The sequence below is a fragment of the Mobula hypostoma genome, chromosome 13 (genome assembly GCF_963921235.1).
Source record: "Mobula hypostoma chromosome 13, sMobHyp1.1, whole genome shotgun sequence".
NCBI classification, from domain to species: domain Eukaryota; kingdom Metazoa; phylum Chordata; class Chondrichthyes; order Myliobatiformes; family Myliobatidae; genus Mobula; species Mobula hypostoma.
The window spans coordinates 34,099,517-34,122,358 of NC_086109.1; the positions used below are offsets into that span (position 1 = coordinate 34,099,517).

Consider the following 22,842-nt stretch of genomic DNA (forward strand, 5'->3'; position numbering starts at 1 on the left):
ATGGTTATTAGATTTATTGAGTATGCTTATAAGAAAATGAACTTCAGGGTTGAATATGGTGATGCATGTACGTTTGTACGCTGACATTAAATCTACTTTGAACATTCGGTAAATATTCCATTAATTAAATTAGAAAGGGCTTAATCAATGCTGGTATATTTTCTGCTGAAATAATATTTTTATGCTACACATTAAGAAATGATATACAAAGTCAAGATAAATTATGTAAATTATTGAAAATGGAAAATGATCACTTCAAGTCTTTAAACTTGAAGAATCCATGAGCTTACGTAAATATTGCACGTAACTAAACACTTGCTGAATGATGTAATAATATGGTTTGGTACCCTGACATGAAAATGTCCCAACTTTACTCAAAAGATTGACAACCAGATGCAGACTTTTGAATAATCAAGTACGTGTCTGAACCAAAGTCAGGGTGGTTAACTGTTCCAAACAGCAATAACCAGCAAGTGACACACAAACATTATGGTGATGACCTAAAAGAGTCTGTTGTACACATTTGTGATCATGCTTAACTAACAAGAACTGGTTCCCAAAGAGGAAACATGAAAGTTAAGGTAATCAAACAGTCTAAACTGGACTGCGCTAAAACAACCATGGTGTGCAAGTTATCTACATAAACTACGGTGAAGCGAGTTTTAAACTTGCTTCTAGAAGACCTATTCTTTGTTAATCAAAACTCTTATGACTTATGGTTTACAGTACCAGAGAATGAAAAGTGCATAAGAGTATTTGCCTGATATTAAATACTGGGTTTGTGCTATGATGACTGCTGTTAATTTATCAGTTCCTCATTAGGTGGAGGCAGTCCAGAGTACATTTCAGCAATGAAAATGCTGAACTGGCAAATTAACCCATACACACAATGCTGGACTTCACCATATTCAGCTATGTCACAATCTGAACTTTTGTTCAGGATGCCGACAACACCACAAAAATGTAACCATGAGAAAAATAAAAGTTAAACCTTCATAAAACCAAAACAATTCAGAGAATTTAGAAATTATGGGTAATTAGAAGCTGGATATTTCAATGATTATGCCATTCTTGGGATTAAACCCACAGTGTCATGGCAGTTAGCATGGCAGCTCGGGGCTCTGGAGCTCAATTCTTGCACCGTCTATGGAGGGTTTGAACGTTCTCCCTGTGAACAATGTGGGTTTCCTTTGGGTGCTCTGGGTTCCTCCCACTGTCCAAAGACAAACCGGTTAGTTGGTTAAAAGGTCATTGCACATTGTTCTGTGATTAGGCTAGTGTTAAATAGGTGGGTTGCTGGGTGGTGTGGCTCGTTGGGCCAGACACTGTATCTCCAAATAAATATACAAACATTTGAAGCTTAAAACAGCTAGAATAATGCAAGACACTGCATTTATAATGAAGGGGTGAGGAAGCTTCAACTTGAAATTATTCTAGCTCAGATTACATTAGAGCTGAGAAACATAGCTGCAAATCAGATTTCAAATATGATCAAGTATTATGCAACAAAGCCAAAAAGAATATAAAGAAAGGAATTTTTTTACATTTCATCTAAAATTACACAAAATAATTTCATGTGATTTCAATTTTAACGTTGGTCTGACAAAACTGGCTAGCACAGTTTATTAATCATCCAACATAAATCAGACGAATAAATCATTAAAAATAAGTTCAAATTGTAGTTAAGAACACAGATCAAATGAGGGTTCTGTACATACTTCCTCACAGACTTCTCGGACAGCTGCCACACTTGGTTCCTCGTCAGGTTCCATGCCACCGCCTGGCACAATCCACTTGTCAGGATGACGACTGCTGCTGACCAACAGAACCTAGGATAAAAGAGTATTTATTTAACTTAGGAAAAGGGCACTTGTTGCTTCCTTGCATCATCTTCAAATGCTTTTAAAATGCATTAGATATGGCCCTGTGACCACCATTTTCAAAATATTTAGCAGACCCTGAAATTAGAACTTTAAAAAAAAGTCTCAAAGGCCATTATTTTATTTTTCCTAAGAAATTTATGAATTATCTAACCATAAATAATGATGCTTAAGTTTTATATCCTCTAGAGAACCCTGCATAAATTAAATATAGAATTGAATCAATTTAATGTGGAACATTCTTATAACTGGATATAGTTTGAACACCGAGGTTCTTTTCCACTGATGCCATGCAATTCAGTTATTATCCACATCAATAATGCAAACTATTAACTGTAAGCAAAGTCAATTTTTTTCGGGTGAATTTATTGTAAATATGAATAATAGCTACTGTAGTATTAACAGAACCCACTTGACCATTTATGCCTGATAGAGGTAGATTCAAAAGTTTCGATGTCTGCTCGATTTCAGTTTTCTAATATTTTTGTAATGTAGCAATCATAATATTTATATATGACTATTGAAAAAACATTTTTAGCTTGAAAGCAAAAATAATCTAATCCACACATTATAATTTCATATAAATTGCAATGAAGGAACACTAAGATTTATTGAGTAGCTATTTTAACTATCAACTCACAATAAAATTGTTTGCATATCATTAAAATATCCACAGAAATGATGGAAGTCACTTCACTGTTTACAGGTTTCTACCTCAGTGCTTTTTAGTAAAGATTCTACATTCTATCAGCCTGCACATTCTCTTCAAAATCACACACTGCCCTGACTTGAAAATATGTAACTGTTCCTTCACAGTTACTGGGTCATAATCCTAGCCCACCATCAAATAGCATTGTGGAAATGGCTTCACCAAGCAGATATTTGGAACTCTATTTCTGCTTCTCTATTTAACAACAGGTTTGATTTAAAAAAAACAAATTTACTATACATTTAGGCAATTAACTCATTAACAATCAATTGTCACAATTTCAGGAATTCCCTGCTGTCACTAGGATCAAGCTAGGAACATAGTCAATAGAAAACCAGACATTAAATATGCATTAAACTATCTTGTTATTTCTGTAGGTTACATTATTAACATTGCCAACAACCAACACCACACATGCATGGCTCTAAGGAGGCAAATGCTGTGTTGAGTGATTCACTTCTCAAAACGTTTTCACAGCGTTCACAAAGCACAGGAACATTAATTTTAAAAAATTTAAAATTCTTTGATAACTGCAATAATTCAGTACTCCATTTTTTAAAAAAAAGTCACTATGTCAATTAATAGCTGAGCTTAATCATACCCACAATTAAACACTGCAACATCTGTACTATCAATGGATTTAATACTAAATCACACTTTCCGATACTACCTTTGCCACGTTGGGGCTGGGATACTACTCAAAATAACTTTTGTGGATTGCTCTACCCTCAAGCCATTACTATTTCTGCTTTGCTAACACAACTGATTATCATCCTTACAAACAGCGATTTTAGGACAATACATCCTGCCATTGAGAGAGAGAGACCTGTAGGTGGGAGTGCTTTGATGTATTATCTTACCATCAAGTTACTTTCTTATAAATTCATTCGCATTTAAATAGCCAATCCTAATCCATTAGCAAATGAAAATATACCTTGTAATTCTCAGACAAGACTGCATGAAAAAAGTTGGAAACTTGCAATTCATATCATATTGATCTTTCAAACTGTCTTGATTTCAAGAATATGGTACTTCAAATTACATATTCAAAGAAGATCCAAATAGAGCAGGACTGAACAATGCCATCCATTCAGATAATGTGCAAATATATGCTTTAATTGGAAAAGAAAAGGTACACAAGGAAACAACAGGAATTCTGCAGATGCTGGAAATTCAAGCGACACACATCAAAGTTGCTGGTGAACGCAGCAGGCCAGGCAGCATCTCTAGGAAGAGGTACAGTCGACGTTTCAGGCCGAGACCTGAACTTCGATGTGTGTTGCCTGTACACAAAGAAATCTTGATCTGCACTATTATGTATCTAATTAATTCCAGATCTGTTTCTTTCATTTGCTAGTACAGATTGAGTACACCTTATCCAAAATTCAAAATCCAAAAACCTTTGAAATCCAAAATTTTTTTTTTTTGAGTGCTGATATTCACAATTAGGTTCTAACAGAAAAGCACTACATAAAATGAAAAATGAAGATCTCGACAATGTATTGATAGAACTGATTAATCAGCAGAGTGAACAGACCATAACAGTATGCTGACCATGAAACAAAGATCATGACAAACTGAAAATTGAAGATAACTGAACATTCAGCAGGCTGGTTGCAGGAATTTAAGAGAAAGCATGGCATTAATTTTTTTAAAGAAAAAATATCTGCTGATCGCGAAGCAGCAGAGAAATTCACTGACGAGTTTCCCAAGATTGTCATTGAAGAAAATCTAACACCAGAACAAGTCTACAATGCTGATTGTTTTTATACCTTACATAAAACCTAAAAAGTGCAAAATACAAACACAATAAACTGTTATTTTTAAAAAAATCAGAACACAGCATCATAGCTGGAGACTGAAAGCATGCTATTGTTTGTCGTTCGATAGCTGATTCAGGTATTCTCTCAATGCTGCCGTGCTGTTTTTGTTACCCTCCACACATTATATTAATGGCATGTAATAATTTTTATTGTTAAGTACATGTGTTATGAACAAAGTTAAGAAATACTGCTGACCAGTAGCACATAAGTTCAGAATTGGAAATATTGATTTATATATTCCAAAATCTGAAAAAATCCAAACACTGAAACACTCTGGCTCCAAGCATTTTGGATAAGGGGTACTCAACCTGTATTGCAAGACACCAATTTGCTTACAATAATGTATAAACCCATCAGTAGTGAGTGCACTACAATGGGTTGGCATTCATTGTATTGCACTCCATGACACAAAGGAATACAAATCAGATTCAATCATTTACACTCAGCTGCCCACTTTTATCCAGTGCATTGTTTTCAAATCTAGTGGGCTTCCGATACAAAAAGCACCATCAGTTCAGATTCCTAGCACTGATTTAAGATCCCAAATTGAAAACTACCATGCAAAAGAGATGAGTCAGCAGCAAACCCACTGGAAGTTAAAGATAATTATTGTCCAGACTCACACTGGATAAGAGGACACTAAATATTAAATATTGAAGCCAATATAAATATGTCTGAAAACAAAAATTAAAAGATGCAGATGTTTTAGAAATCTACACATGGTTCAAATCCCTCTTTTCTCTGTCCATGTGTCAAAAACCTCTTAAATGTTGCTAACCTAGCAACCTAGCATTCTCTATAGCAGTGTGCTCAAGGTACCTACTGTTTATAGAAAAACTGTGTCTAGTAAATCTCCTTTAAACTTTCCCTTTCTCACCTTAAACCTATGCTCTCAGGTATTTGACATCTCCACCCAGGGAAAAAGACTTGTTGCCTACCTACCCTATCTTTGCCTCGTATATTTTCATATACTTCTATGAAGTTGCCACTCATACTCAAAAGAAAACAATCTGAAGTTACCCAACTCTCTAATCTGGATAACATCCTGAGGAATGTTTACAAAGTTTCTAATACTTCCAGAATTGCACAAAATACTCCAAGTATGACCTAAATTTTATACAGTTGGAATATGACATACCAATTCTTACAGTCAATGATCCATACAGGAAAGAAATAGACTGGCTGGTTGAGTATTGTTGCAACAAACTTGTCAGTAAGACCAAGAAACTGATTGTGAACTTCAGGACACACCAGTCCTCTTCAAGGCATCGGTAGGGCAAAGAGTGTGCAGCTTCAAGTCCCTGGGTGTACTGAAGATCTGTCCTGGGCCCAGCATATCAATACAATTACAAAGACACACCAGTGGCTATATTTCATTAGGATTTTGAAGGTATTTGTATGTCACCAAATACTCCCAAAATTCCTACAGATGTACTGTGTAGAGCACTCTAACTGGTTGTATCAGCATTTGGGTATGGAGGAGCCATTGCACAAGATCACAAAAAGCTGTGGAGGTTTGTAAACTCAGCCAGTTCCATCATGGGCACTAGCCTCCACATCATTAAGGGCATTTTCAAAAGACAACACCTCAGTAAGGCAGCATCCATCATTATCGACGTTGCCCACACAGTGCACTCCCTCTTCTCATTACCACCATCAGACAGATGGTACGGGACACAAACTCAAGACACACACTCAATGTTTTATGTATTATTGTGACTTATAGCAATCTTATGTATTGCATTGCTGCTGCAAAACAGCTAATTTTACAGCATGTGTCAGTGATAATAAATCGGATTCTGATTCTCAACTGATGAAGGCAAGAATGTTGTATGCCTTCTTTACCACTCCATTCACTTTTGTTGCCACTTTCAGGGAGCTATGGATTAGCACCCCAAAATCCCCTCGTACATCAATACACTGAAGTGTCCAGCTTATTATTGTAAATATTCCACGCAGTTGGAACCAACCTTCCTTATACTGCCATGCAGAAGACCTGTTATGTAGAGCTTGTGTCTGCCCAGGCAATTATCTGGTGAGAAGGGGCAATGACAAGTTAACCATTCTGAAATTTTTCCATTTTGGCCAGAAGGGAGATTTGAGGGCAATTTGACCTTAACAAATCAATTAGAAGTGCCCTGCTCAGAGTGAACTGACCAGCCCTGTGACACCAAAGAAGCCACAGAGGCCGGCATCCAGTGAAAAGCAAATGCACTGTTTAAACCAAGTTTTACTTAAATGTTAAAGTTTTAGTTAATACTTTTGGTAATTTGTTTAATAGTTTCATTCATTTTCAAGTGCTCTATTGCACCTGTCCATGGCACTCAAATGTTCAATATTTTTAAAATTGTTTGAAGCAAAGTGGCTTGACCATTTGTCCAAATTTCTGTCACTGCAGATTTTGAAGGCCAAGTTTGTTCTTTTGCTGCCACCCCACTGCTCTGTACACTAGGAACTACTGAAATCGGCATGGCAGTGCTCACCAAGGGAACCACGCTAGCACAAACATGAATAGTAGAGGTTGGCAAGCAGTTAGAATCCAGTCACAAACAAGAGCAAAATCTGCAGTGGCTGGAAATCCAAGCAACACACTAAATGCTGGAGGAACTCAGCAGGCCAGGCCTGGCTTGCAGAGTTCCTCCTGCATTGTGTGTGTTGTTAGAATCAAGGTCTTTTTTTAAAAATCATTAATGCACTTGATTATCATGTTAAAGAAATTTTATGCCCATCTGCCTTTATAATAACATGCAAACTATGATTAATTGATTGCCTCAGTTGGAGTAATCCATCAGTTATGAAAACACAATGACTTTTTTCTTGATATAAAGCGATGTAAACAAATTCAATACTTTTAATGTGTAGCATAAGGGGGCACTTGCAATACTAGCTAACAAAATTAGGACTTTAACAGCATCTAGATTTACTACCCCACACAAAGACTCAATGCACTCAGAAGCTTGGGCTCACCTTCAGTACTGCACTGGATGGAATTGTACACCAAAAAAAATTGCTTGCAATCAAGATTAACAATTGCAGTCTCATGCAACCCAATGCAGCCAAAATGTAAGTCCACTAGATTTGCTAAAGCCAGCTGTTGGGAATATCAGATTTATGTTAACTGCATCTTTCAAGTGACTACATTTTGCAAGTCCAGCAGATTTATTTTAGGCTGACCAATGACTGCGAGATCTGCACTTTGGGAAGAGGAATTTCAAACGCACGGCTACCAGTATTAACTCACAGTTGATTAATAAGACACCATACTCTGAACTTTCAAAAAAAGGTGAGGGAGAAAAAAAAATGTTCAACTTAGGATTGAACATTGTTGTCAATGAAATAATGCACAAATACATTATTCATTGTCTTTTGGGTTCAAAATACACAGTAATTCCTTAAAAAAAAAGTTCAAGCAGCAAAGCATTTCTCCTCTCCTATCAGATTCCTTCTTCTCCAGCTCTATCGTTCCCACCCATTTGGCTTCACCGATCACCTTCCAGATAGTCTTACTTTCCTCCCCTCTCCTTTCTATTCAGGTATCTTCCTCTTCTTTTCTGATGAAGGATCTTGGCCCAAAGCATCAACTGTTTATTCATTTGCATAGATACGGCCTGACCTGCTGAGTTCCTCCACCACTTTGTGTTGCTCTAGATTCAGGCTACGTCCACACTACGCTGGATAATTTTGAAAACGCCGGTTTCAAGTAAAAACGACAGGCGTCCACACTAAGCGTTTTTCAAAATATCTCCGTCCACATTAGGCGGATATTTGGGCGAATCTCCTCCTACTGGGCATGCGCAGGACACACACAGAAAACAAGCGAAGAGGAAACAATATACTTCGTGCGCATTTGTTCAGTTAGAGTAGAAAAGCTTAAAAGAACTTGCTCTTGGCTCTCGCACAGGAGGACTTAAAACTTAAAAAAAAATACTGGAGCGTATGGAGGCAACCAACAGGGAGTTCACGGACAGTATGACCCAGCTGACGATGAACACTGAAAAACTGACTAACTCTGTTACATTAATAAAGCACCTTGTTAAATGTATAAAACGTCTGCATCAGCGTTATCTTGTATTTCCATACAATGTTACATTAGGCTGTTACACATCTATTGTCAGAGAAGTACTTGCATAAATAGGTAAACCACCTTTACACAAGCAAGGACAGAAAACAGGGCAAAGTGAGTATACTTATTTATTCAGTAAGGTACGGGTCAAAGTATTTGGTGAGTACATTTCTAACTCTTCTGGCTTCAGTCTCGTTACCGCCTGTTCTGAAATTGTTAGGTTGGGGGGGTGTGTGTGTGTGTGTGTGTGTGTGTGTGTGTGTGTGTGTGTGTGTGGGGTTGCGTTCAAAAAAAGTGAGTATACTTATTTATTCGTTAAGCTATGGGTCAACTGGCTTCAGTCTCGTTCAAGAAAACAACGAACATCTGTTCCAGCACGTCATGACAGCGTTTTTAAATAGTCAAAAAACTCACTTTACAATTTAACTCTCACACCGTTCACACCAACTGCGCGTTATAACAGTTTGCGCAGTACCAAGCAGAAGCAGAAAAAAGCATTGTTGTTGTGGTGTTGTCATGACAGCGTTTTAAAATCTCTCCGGTTACCCCGTACACACTACGCCGGATATTAAGCGTTTTCAGATTAATTCACTCTGGAGAGTGTTTTCGAAAATCTCCGTTTTCGGGGGCTGAAAACGCCAGCTCAGTGTGGACGGGAGGGCAAAACGAAGAGAAAAAGCTTTGTTTTCAAAATTATCCAGCGTAGTGTGGACGTACCCTCAGAGTCTTGCATTTTGATTAACTGCAAACTCATGCCTATTTCTTGGTGCCTTGGTTTCTGTCAGTACATTTGATTCCTGAACAATTGTTTTTCATAAAGCACACATTTTCTAGCATAACACTCTTCCAAAGATCTTCTCAGAATGATCTTCAATTTCATAGTTCTAATGAAAAATCCATATTTTCTCTCAGAATATCCAGGTTTTGCTTATCCATGACACACAAAGTGCAGGTCAGGCAGTATATATGGAGAGAAAGGAAGTTATGTTTCGGGCCAATTGAACAGAAGATGTTTTGGACTGATGACAGGTCTCAGCTGGAAGTGTCAACAGTTAATGTCCCTCCATAGATACTGTCTGACCTGCTTAGTTCTTCCAGCATTACGAATATCCCTCCAGATTTCCAGCATCTGCAGTCTTTTGTGCACCCAGATGTTACTGATTCTGTTTCTGCTAAACCCACACAATCCAAAAAGGTCACAAACTGCATTTCTAATTTTAGACTTCTGATAACAGGTAGATACGAAGCAGCCTCTTCATTTGACAGAACAAGATACAGCAAGCATATTGAGACCCTTTCAATAGAAAAGGTCTGCCTGGCCCAACACTACATAATATTTTGTGCTAAAGATCAAAGAAAATTCAGGACAGTTCAAACAAATCCATACTTACAATGCCTTCTTTGAGCTAGACATGTGACAATTTCAAATGCCTGCATCTTCCTACCACCACACCATAGTAAGTGTTAATTACTGTCGTATCCATACAATGATTGGATTCATTCATACGTAGACAATCAGTTAAGTGCCTGTTCCTGGTCTGTCTGATATCTTAAATGTAATCTTCAATGCATATTCAAATATGCATTGGGTTGCTTGCTGAAGTCAATAATCGCTTTATATCCTAACCCCAAAAACAGCTACCGTGTAAAAAAAACTTCCACTTTAAAAATTTCCCCTCACCTTGAAGAAATGCTCTCAAGTATTTGCTATTTCCACCTTGAGAAAAAGACACTATCTACCCCATCTATGACTACCGGAACTCTATAAACTTCTATCAGATTGCCCCCTCAGCCTCAGACACTCCAGAGAAAACAGCCCAAGTTTGCCCACCATCTCTTTAGGGCGAACAGTCTTCAATCCAAACAACATTCAGGTGAACTTCTACACCCTGTCCAAAGCTTTTACATCCTTTCTGTAATATGGGGACAATGACTGATTAAAAATGTTCATGTAAAGCTTAGAAGATATTAAAGATCTGACATGAAATAGCACCATAGGTGAATTACAAATTAAAGTAAAATACTCCACTTCACTGGCCCACACATTTTATCGATAAAATTACATCCAAATACCTTGAGGACAGAAGACACAGGAGCAGAATTAGGCCACTCAGCCCATCGGGTCTGCCCTGCCATTCCATCTTGTCTGATTTTTAAAATTCCACTCAAGCCCATTCTTTTGCCTTCTCCCCGTAAACTTTGACGCCCTGAATAAGACCATAAGAATACCACATTTAAATGGCCTAAAATAAACTGAGAATTTACAAGTATATCTAATTACCAGGTTACATTTTGGTCTTTGCAAAATGGCATTGCATGAACCAGCTTCAGAATTTCTTTACAGAGGTAAACTCCACCCAACTGGGATCATTGTGCAGAACGTGAAAAATCCATCTTCTGTATTCAGCAGTGAACACAAAATCTCCTTTCATTACTTACCTTACAATTTTTTGTTTGAAATGCCGAAGTGTTGAGATGCCACTTGAATATGGCATTCTCATTGGTAAGTGAACTTTTTTTTGAAACATAATGCTTTCTGAATCCTGTGTAACTTGATCCTTGTGGGTCCTACATTTTTCTATTTGTGTTCCCAACCAATTCAATTAATTAACTGCGAGCAATTTGTTTTTCAAAAAAGTTACTTTTAAAACTAGCATGGATATGTAGATAGAAAGCATGTTTTAACCATTATTGAAATATGTTTTTGAAGCTATTTATATAATCCAATCATTATGCATAATTGCTGTGTCATACATAAAGCACAAGCGAAAGCTATTGACAACTTCATAGACAAGAAAAAACTCCAGTAAAAACTATTAACATGCATTTGGCCTTTCAGCACAAAAATGAAAGCTAAACCAATGTTTCAATGGAAATATGAAAACAGATGGATAAAGAAACAAAGCTGCACAAAAGTAATGTCAGAATGTGTTGTAAAAATGTTTGTGGCTATGATAACATAGATACGTTGCAAGGGTAGGAATCTAAATGAAGCTTTGACTTTACATATCATAGTGGATAGGGTGGAGGAGAATTTAGCTTCATCTTTTTAAGAAATCTGGAATAAAAATTTAGTAGTGGTGGGCATGAAGCCACCAGATCGTTATCAAAATCCTACCACACTGTCCTTTCAAGATCATTTGTCCTTGTTTTGTCTGATCTGAGGATGTGACTCCAGATGCACAGTGTTGTGACTCTTGCCTGCTTTTTAAAAACAGATTAGATGATTATTCAATTACATCAAAATAGCAGATAGCAAAAACTAATATACGTTGACTTCGGCACTGAATGCTGATAGATAAGATCCTGAAATTATCTTTCAAGATTTATGAAGCTGTGCTGGAGGGCTTGACATTGTCACTGTTGACATTCATTCAGTTGGAGCATAATGATTTTTGTAGCCAACGTTTCAGTAGTTTGGTCTGATCAGAGTCCAGTAGTAAAATATACGCATGCTGAATTTGAGCTAAACAGCAATTAAGTATTTTGATACTTTTTTGTTTTAAATTTTAAGAAACTTCTACTCATTGAAGTAAATTTTTTTTTACAGAATGGTAGATGCCTGAAATGTGCAACCAGGGAGGTGTTGGAAACATGATAGCAATGTTGAAGAGGCATTGAGACAGGCAGCGAATGAGGAGTTACAGACCGTGCCATCAGATGAGATTAGTTTAACTTGACATTGTAGTTGGTATGGACACTGTGAACCAAAGGGCCAGTTCCTGTGCTGTAATGGTTTATATTCTAAAATATGCCACTGAGCCAAAAGAAATATTTGGCTAGGTAGTGGAAGTTCTGAAAGAATTAAGAGCAGGTTTGTGCATCTTGGATGATTATAGGATTGAGCCTACAATAGAGTGATGATTGTAATTGAGTGGTGTGCTACCGCTTACTGTGGCTCAGAAAAGCAGTGATCATTTGAGGTGATGGCACGTCATGTTAGGATGGTAGGATCAGAAGGAAAAGCCTCAGAGTACAAGGATGTCCGTTTAGAACAAAGAGGAGGAGGACTTTCTTTTGAAGTGGAGGTTGATACGCTCCAGACTAGTAAGAGTATCAAAGGTTAAAAGGAGACGGCAAAGAGAATGGGTTTGGGAAGATAATAAATCAGTCATGATGGAATGGCCTAATTCTGCTATTTCTTATGGTTTTATATCACAAAGCTTCTTGGAGGTCTTTAACATATAGGTGTTGATTTGATCCATGGACAGCACAATCATTTCAACATTTAATTGAAGCTGTTTATAGAAAATCATTATCCATTATAGCTATTGTTTAATCCTGTTCTCTTCTACTACACTTGTACAAGTATAAAGTCCAACCAAACCTAAAACTGTTTTATAAAACTGCTTCAGTACTTCCCAACTCTTGAACACAGTGCCTCCAGTAATAAATGGAAGCATGCTGTTCACCTTCAAGCAACATGTGCATCCCCTTTCATGAAGCTAAGGCTGAAGATGCTTCTGTATATCAATGCTGTCAAAGTTCTTACCATTAACATTGTTCTGTCCTTAACATTTAATTCCTAAATTGCAACACCTCATATTTTGCTGTTTATCTGGCTGGATTTATCTGCCATTTCTCTGCCCACATCTGCAACTGATCTATATCCAGCTGTGCCTTTTTGGTAATTTTACATGACCTGCAATACCAACAGCCTTTGTATCATCTGCAAATTAATCCATTCATCTCCATTTATTATAAATGTAATAAAAGTAAGCACACAATGAAAACCCTTTCAGTGTCATTTTCCAACTGAAATTACTTCAATGCAAATGCAAATTGACTATATTGTCAAAACTCCTAACAGTGAAAGATTTGGTTTTAATCAACATTCTTCTAGAAAGTGCTTTCAAAGAAGTCTGGAAGATTGGGGAAGCTCTAACAGTGAACTTGAAAGTCAGAACATTTCTACTTTCTCTCAGGATACAAAATTATGAAATAAATAAATGATCTAAGGTATAGCTCCACTGCAAATTACCCATACATAATGGGAAATAAACTATTGTGCATGAGCTGTGAGCATGCAACTAGGAAAATGGTGTATTTTCATTCTAATCCTATCAACTTTCGTTCTTAAGTTAAAAAGTAAATATGAATTTTTGAAACCAGTTACACAAATCATCTCAGATGGCACCAATCTTGAACAAGAAAGAAAATTATGGGTTCAACACTCATGACTTCACAACAATACCCTGCCAGGATAGTGTAGTAAGGAAGAGTGCAACTTTAAGTGCCGAACTTCAGGTAAGAACTTTAAACCATGGCTGAACCTGCTCTCGTGAGAGATGCAAAATATCCCTGTGAACATTTCCAACAGCTGGGAAGTTCTGGTCAACAATCAGTCCACAATCAATTTTACTAAAACACTATCTTGCATATATCACACTTAATGCAGTGGGATACAGAATGGACATGAAAATAATTTAAAACAGATTTAAAAAAAACAAATCTTTGCACAAAGTTAATCAGCAATTTAGTAAGATGAGAAGGATTGGGAGAAACTTCCCTGCATACAGAGAGAATGGAAGACCTGCATCAGTACATAAATGCAAACAGCAGTTGAAACCAGCATGTTATAAAATCAGAGCTGCAAAGTCAATTTGAATTGCTCCGGGAAAAGAGCCAAACAGAGACAATGGCCTTGATATTAAAACAAGAGGGTACTTGGATCTAGATGCACAATGTGGTGAGATGGGGAAAGAACTCAGAAATCAACTTCAGCACCACAGTTAACAACAATACAATTTCAATAACTATATATCTATTTTCTGAGCTACGCAAGTATGAAAAACTACACACTCAAACAGTGAAGAGATTCTGTTTTATGACTGAAACACAATATTCAAACAGAACTATACTACACTACTATGCAATGTTGATTTAACCAAAAAACTAAAAGACACCTATTAAACTGGTTAAATAACAAGAAACCAGATATTTTAGGCTGCAAAGAAAAATCTACTTTTTTTTAGAAAAAAAAGAGGGTCTGTTTTAGAATAACCAGTAGGCATGAAACATTTAACTTTATTTCAAAACTCACAGTACAAGCTTGGATCCTGCTAATGATCAGACTATGTTATCACTTCTCTTACTTGAGCAAGCTTACAAGTGTCCAACCTACAATTTCCATTATTTTAAATCAAGTAGCTTCTAGTTGCACATGAACAAAAAACTAGATCAAATAAATTCATGGAATAGCATACAGAATGCTATTAAAATAGATTCAAATCTAACAACAAAGCTCTCGTACGGCATAACTACAAAGAAATCTCTATGTTACTATGACTTTGTAAGAACATGTTTTTGGCAATGTGAGCAGATGTTAATATTTTATTTCTTATTATTTATGAAAGGAGAAAGTCACTTTATATTTACTTCACTACAGTTGTTGGAGAAAGTAAATATACAACAGAAACAGAAAAAAGACAATGCTAAAATGGAACTCTCTAGCTGCTGATGTTTTAATTACAGAAGTTGGAGAACTGTTCCTTGCCTTCCGTAGTTTTGTACATTGTAGAAGCTATCGCAGGCAAGAAGCAATTCTCCAACTTCAGTAATGTACATAACGATTTTATGTGGATTCAGCAATGTCAACACGTAATGAAGAATGGTGCAAAATGGCAGTCCCTTGCTAGGAATATAGGTGGACTAAAATCAGCCTCAAACACAAGATGACTGAAAAAAAAGAGAAAGCCTTGTCACTACTTTGATGACTGCCAAAGTTTTCCAACACTAGAGGCTGCTGAGTATCCCTTAAACAGAAATTAAGTTACATCACTTTATAAAATAAAATTATTAAATACATCTTAATTTATTCTTACTATTTTCTCCATGGCTATTATAACCCATTTAAATGAATGGACTCTGGAGTCCCATGCTGTCTGCAGAGATTCCCCAGCACAAAAATGGAAGACAGAAAATCTGAGCGCCAAACTGGAGCAATCCTGGATCAGCTGCCACTTGAGAGTAAATGCCTGCAAGTTCTAACCCAAAGTATCCCTTAGCTACATTGGCTGAATAGTCAATTCCTGTTAATGTTCATTTCAGACTCAACACTTATTTTCTTCTCCCATCCTGTTCACTTAACACGAAGTGTTTAACCTTAACTCATTATTACAGTAATTGAACTAATCTTTTAAGTACATTATCCAATTTGCTTTAACCACTTAACATATGAATTTTCAAAATTTTTATAATGCTTTGGCAAAGTTTCTTATAAGTTCTCAAAGTTTCTTACAGTTCTGAATAAGAAGGGAAAGAACAGATTAGGTCAAAAACTGTGCTTTAGGCATCACAGGCAGAGAAAACTAAAACATATACTTTAAGATAATTGAAGTAAAGAAAATGAAGACCAACCATACAAGATTCTGGAGCAGAAGTAAGCCTTCTGACCACACAACGCCGCTGCCCATGTACTTTTTAAGACTAATTTTCCTATCCTATTTTGATATTCCAATATTTATTTATTTATTGAAACACAGTGCTATCCTTCCAGCCCTTCAAGCCACGCTGGCCAGCAATCCCCCGATTTAACTCTAACCCAATCACAGGACAATTTACAATGACCAATTAACCTATCAACTGGGACGTCTTTGAACTGTGGGAGCCGGAGCATCTTAAGGAAACCCACACCTTACAGGCAATGGCGGTGATTGAACCTACGTCTCCTGTACTGTAAAATGTTGTGCTAACCACTATGCTACCATGCTGCCCACTTTAATAGTGTTCAGGAAACTATTTATCTGTTTTAAACACAAGTTTAGATTGAACATCCACATACTTCAAGTATAGAATATTCAAAAGGTATTATTCTTTTGGAAGGAATACTTCCTTTTCATTTTAGTCCTAAATGATATGCTCTTTAGTGTGGGAGCCCAATATCTACTTTTAGACTCCAAGAATTTCAAATGTTTCCAGGGTCATGTGTCATTCTTCTACATTCCAGCGAACAGCTTCAGAGTGCTCATCTTTACATTAAGATGTCCATGTCAGAAGTTATGCTAGGCAACATGTTAGGAAGGTTACACTGGCCCTAAAGTAGTGGAACAGCACCAGAAGTACAAAGATCAAAGTAAATTTATTATTACAGTACATAAGTGTCACCACATAATACATTGTGATTCGTTTTCTTGCAGGTATTCACAGTAGAACAGAAATAGAATAGAACCAATGAAAAACTACACAAAGACTGACAACTAATGTACAAAAGACAGCAAATAAAAAATAAATAAGTAACACTGAGAACATGAATTACTGAGTCCTTGAAAGCGCATCCATTGGTTGTACGATCAATTCAAAGTTGAGGTGAATGACATTATCAACACTGGTTCAGGAGCCTGATTGTTGCAGGGTAATAACTGTTCCCAAACCTGGTGGTGTGGGACCCAAGGCCCCTGTACCTCCTTCCTGATGGCAACAGAGAGAAGAAAGCATGACCTGGATAGTGGGGGTCCTTGATGACGGATACTGCTTTCTTGTTAAGTACCAAATAAAACAATGCTGCAATCCAACAATCATTATACTACCCCACTGGCCTGAATTTGAATGGAATACTCTCTCAAGATATTTAAGTAAATGACCGGAGCAGAGATGATTAAAGTTTCAATGTATTGAAAATGAACGAAATAAACAATTAGACTCAATCTTTACACACAGTGATCTGGGGAACTTGTACAAGCTCAAAGGGCCATGGAAGTTTTCAAGATCTCAGCAAAAAGATTTTTCATGCATGGCTAATTTGAACACTGAGATTGATAGATTGTTAACCAAAGACTTGGATGTGGGGCAAAACCAGGTACATCAAGTTAGGTCACAAAATCAATCTCAATTTCACTGACTGATAGCAAGGGACTAAATAGAACACCAATTCTTACTAGAAGTGGGATGCCACTAACCTAGATTGTAGCACTCCATAGCTCTCCCATCCATGTATTTATCCAAACTTCTCAAATGTTGCAATCAAATTCACATCCACCAATTCCTCTATAGCTCGTCCCACACTCTCACCATCTGAGTGAACAAGGTTCCCATTAAATATTTCACTTTTCAGCACAAACCTATGACCTTTAGATCAAGTCTCACCCAACCTCAGTGGAAAAAGCCTGCATGAATCAGAATCAGGTTTATTATCATCGGAATGTGATGTGAAATTTGTTAACTTATTAGTAGCAGTTCAGTGCAATACACAATCCAGCAGAGAGAAAAAATAATAAAAGTTAAAAATAAATAAACAAGTAAATCAATGACAGTATACCTATATTGAATAGATTAAGCATGTGCAAAAACAGAAATACTGGGATAATATCTTTTAAAAAGTGTGGTAGTGTCCAAAGATTCAATGTCCATTTAGGAATCGGATGGCAGAGGGGAAGAAGCTGTTCCTGAATTGCTGAAGTGCGTGCCTTTAGGCTTCTGTACCTCCTACCTGATGGTAACAGTGAGAAAAGGGCATGCCCTGGGTGCTGGAGGTCCTTAATGATGGACGCTGCCTTTCTGAGATACTGCTCCCTAAAGATGTCCTGGGTACTTTGTAGGCTGGTACCCAAGATGGAGCTGACTAGATTTACAATGTTCTGCAGCTTCTTTCGGTCCTGTGCAGTAGCTCCTTCATACCAGGCAGTGATGCAGCCTGTCAGAATGCTCTCCACGGTACAACTATAGAAGTTTTTGAGTGTATTTGTTGACATGCCAAATCTCTTCAAACTCCTAATGAAGTATAGCTACATTGATATGTTGGGACCAGGTTAGATCCTCAGAGATCTTGACACCCAGGAACTTGAAACTGCTCACGTTCTCCACTACTGATCCCGCTGAGGATTGGTATGTGTTCCTTCCTCTTTCCTGAAGTCCACAGTCGGCTCTTTCATCTTACTGACGTTAACTGCCAGGTTGTTGCTGTGACACCACTCCACTAGTTGGCATATTTCACTCCTATACTCCTTCTCGTCATCACCTGAGATTCTACTAAAAATGGTTGTATTGTCAGCAAATTTATAGATGGTATTTGAACTCTGCCTAGCCACACAGTCATGTGTATATAGAGAGTAGAATAGTGGGCTATGCGCACACCCGAGGTGTGTCAGTGTTAATCGTTAGGAAGTAGGATATGTTATCATCAATCCGCACAGATTGTGGTCTTCCAGTTAGGAAGTCGAGGATCCATTGCAGAGGGAGGTACAGAGGCCCAGGTTCTGCAACTTCTCAATCAGGATTGTGGGAATGATGGTATTAAATGCTGAGCTATAGTCGATGAACAGCATCCTGATGTAGGTGTCTGTGTTGTCCAGGTGGTCTAATGCCATATGGAAAGCCACTGAGATTGCGTCTGCCGTTGACCTATTGTGGTGATAGGCAAATTGCAATGGGTCCAGGTCCTTGATGAGGCAGGAGTTCAGTCTAGTCATGACCAACCTCTCAAAGCATTTCATCACCGGGCGATAGTAATTAAGGCAGCCCACATTATTCTTCTTAGGCACTGGTATAATTGCTGCCTTTTTGAAGCAAGTGGGAACTTCTGCCCAAAGTAGTGACAAGTTGAAAATGTCCTTGATTACTCCCGCTAGTTGGTTGGCATAGGTTTTCAGAGCCTTACCAGGCACTCCATCGGGACCTTCTGCCTTAACCTGATAATTAACCCCTCATAATTTTGTATACCTCTTACCAGATCTCCCTTCATTCTACTACACTCTAGAGAATAAAGTCTAAACCTACTTAATGTTTCCCTATAACTCAAGTCCTTAAGTACCGGCAACATCCTTGTAAATATCCTCTCAACATAGGTAGGTGACCAGAACTGCACATGATACTCCAAATTATGACTCACCAACATCTTATATAACTTCAAAATAACATCCCAACTCCTGTACTCAATACTTTGATTTATGAAGGCCAATCTGCAAAAACTCTCTTTATGATCTTAGCCACCTGTGACACTGCTTTAAAGGAATTATGGATCTGTATTCCCACACCACTCTGTTCTACCCTGCTTGTCAGTGTCCAACTGTATACTTACATATAGTAAATAGAGGGCTAAGAACTGAAGCTTGGGGTGCTGACATCCCCCCAGCCTGAAAAGGTCCATTTATTCCAACTTTCAGTCCATGTTAATTTCTTTCCTGATACCCTGAGCTCTTAATTTGTGCATCAGCCTTTGGTAATATTCCGACATCATGCCAAGAAAAGATGTTAAATTAACTGACCTATATTTTACTGCCCTATGTCTTTCTTTTTATTTCTTAAGCACAAGCAAACAGGCCTGAGTTTTGCTGCCCTTGGTCTTGAGTGTCAGTTCCTGCTTCAGAAGCAGTATTAAGATCTTTTTTGCAGAATCCTGAACCAGGTTGCCTGGATCAAAATCCAGACTTGCAGCACCACAGGAGAATTAGACATTATTTGTTCTGCTCCTTGGGGAAATTACCATAACTGAACATTATATTGAGTAGTAAATCAATTAAATGCGTGTTTCAGTTAAGGAAATCTAATACTGGTATCTCTAATTTGAGGAGTTCAGGCTTTCATTATCTGCATGTCTCCACCTTCACCCTCTCCTCCCTTGACTCACCTATCCAGTTTTCAGTTGGGCAGGTTAAAGAAATTAGATTTTAACAAGATGGAATTCCAGACCACGTCAATGGACCTTAATTAAAATAAATGTTTCACCTAGGGATTCATTGGGCGTATTCAGGACTCGTGGCACACGGCTGACTGAATACAAACTAGAATGCAGAAAACAATCCAATTAATTAAGATATGATTTTGTTGCAAATGAGCAATCACTGTGTTAAAAAAATTACCAGTGGCATCAATCATACGTATTAACTACAATTAATAGCCCCACTTAAATTATATTTCAAAATATACATAAGCTGTCAACCTCTTTGGGTCTTTGCAGGGTCCTGATATCTGGAGTCCTTTATTATATGCCGAGTGCAATAAGCTGCTTTGTTCTTCAAATACTCCAACTAAAACCCAAGTAAACAAATATCCATCCATGTTGCCTTAAGTTGCTTATTTTTCATGATAATGTTACTATCTACACTCATTATTGTTCTGAAGAAAATATAAACTATCATGGTGCAGTCTTTTGGCCTCAGATGGAATGAATCTCATGAGGCATCATTGAGCAGTACAAAAAGAAAAAAATATAATTGTTACGGTATAGAGGAGAAAGCAATAAATATCTAACATCTCTGCTGCTGTAACACAGAAGCGATGCAAGTTTAAAAAATACTAAAAGTGTCTGCTCTGTGAATGCCAGATGTATCTCTCAAACAAATATTCAGAAAGAAAAAAATTGTAGGATACTTGAACAAGTGCACAGGACTGGATTTTTGAAAGATTAAACAAGCAGAGGATTTGTCTTTTCTACTATGCAAACATGATTAACTTTACCTTTAATCCAGATGTTACCAATGCCATTAGTTCTTTCTGAATATGATCACAATAGACATACCAACTTCTGACATTACAGAAGATGGAAGCTCATGAATGAAGCAGCTACAAGACAGAACCTATGTCTAGAACTCCAGCAGCAATAACCTGGATAAGCCTCAAAGCTGCACAGCCACCTTCCTTTTTGAGCAATAGCTCCAATGTTCACCAATTCCCAATGATTTCCATTTTACCAAGGCTCACTGATGCCATGCATAATCAAATGAATCACTGAATTTTATATCACTGCAAGAGGCTCTTTTGGCCACAACCTGTCTATGCCAACCGTGATGCCCATCTGCATTAATTCCATTTGCCTGCATTAGGCCTGTATTTCTCTGCGACTTTCTGATCCGAGTACCTATCCAAAATGCCTCTTAAACATTGTAAAGATATCAAAGGAATTATCACTGTGTGTCTGGACCACGCAGTGAAGAGCAGTGGAGTTGTGCGAACAAACCAATGAAAAAGGTATTTAGGATAACGACTAAAAATCCATTGAGATGATCAACTACAGACTGATGGGGAAGGGAAAAAGAGGATGTGAAAATTCTAACCGGACTGCTTCTGTAGACAGAACACAGACAATTTTCCAGAGCAATTAGGTAAATGCCAGTGAGAGAGACAGGCAGTTCTGGGATATAAAATTTCAGCACTGCTGCTGGAATGTTGCCAGGGGCCAGAGCCTTTGCAATAACCAGTACAGTCAATTGTTTCTTGACAACATATGGAATATTTTAAATAGACTGAAGACTGTTCAAAGTCATCATAGATGTCAGATATGGTCCATTCCATCCAGTACTTCAGCCTCATGTCTTGCAAAAGGAGATTCAACATAATTAATGGGTTACTCCCATTCACGGAACAGCTCCCACCACTTTGCAATGTATTAATTTTCAATAGATGCAAGACTGTGGGTTTTCTTAACCTAATTAAATAGTTTCAAGTCTCTTGTCTCTTGCCTTCCATGCTACTTCTATTGTATAGTTCTTAAGGTGTTGCCTCCAAAGGTTGGCTAATTTCTGGTAAGCTTGATGCTGTAGCTCTCATTGAACTAGGCTACTAGACAGAGGCAAAATAGTGAAGGAAAACAATGTTACTCCTGCAAATAGCCATAGACTCGCGAATATCTAGTTTTGAGGCCACATAAATTAAGGATACTCTCAGTGCAGACAGGGCTAATTTACACAGTGGGCATTCTTATCAACAGTGTCAAGATCAGACACACATTCAAGAGTAATTCAGAAAGACAAGGACACATCGGCTTTTATTGTCTATTGCCTTGAGCCAACTGTGCTGATTGTTTTCTTCTGGATTCACACAACATTTTACTTAATGGTTCAACTGAGCCACTTATCAGTAATGTCACTACCCTTATACCCTTACTGTGTCCTCAGCATGGATTACCAATGTTCAAAATAAATTCCTCATCAAAGTACAACCTATACTACCCTGAAATTCATTTTTGAGAGCATTCACAGCAAATACAAAGAAACAGAATAGAATCAATGAAAAAACCACACACCAAGGCAAACGATGTGCAAAAGATAACAAACTGTGCAAATACAAAAAAGAGAAAACAAATAAATAAACCATAAATATCAAGAATATGAGTTGTAAGAGTCCTTGTAAGTGAATCCATAAGTTGTTGAATTAGTTCAGTGTTGGGATGGTTGAGATTGAGTAAAGTTATCCTCTCTGGTTCAATAGCCTGATGGTTGAGGGGAATTTATAACTTTTTATTTCTTACATCCATTTCACAACACAAGGGAGTAAAATTCTTTATGTTGTGTCTCCATCGCAATGTACAAGCAATAAGGAAGGGAAATATGGGAGGATATTGTTTAAACACAAAGACTGTAGAGTATACATAATTGTTTTATATATACGTATGTACACACAGATAGGCAATCAGAGCAAACTGTATTGATAAAT

General features: G+C 37.5%; 1 protein-coding gene across 2 annotated transcripts in view; it reads right to left on the reverse strand.

Moving 5' to 3' along the window:
- LOC134355535 (diphosphoinositol polyphosphate phosphohydrolase 1) overlaps positions 1 to 22,842 on the reverse strand; it is an 81,774-nt gene that overhangs the window by 42,398 nt on the left and 16,534 nt on the right. The window contains exons 1-2 of one of the 2 annotated variants that reach the window (XM_063065548.1): positions 7,380 to 7,495; positions 1,719 to 1,829 (exon numbers count right to left, since the gene is read on the reverse strand). In XM_063065548.1, coding sequence (XP_062921618.1) covers positions 1,719 to 1,829; positions 7,380 to 7,454 — 186 coding nt within the window. In that variant the 5' untranslated portion in view covers positions 7,455 to 7,495. Of the gene's footprint in view, positions 1 to 1,718; positions 1,830 to 7,379; positions 7,496 to 22,842 lie in introns of those variants that run through there. The other variant, XM_063065547.1, reaches the window with a different exon arrangement.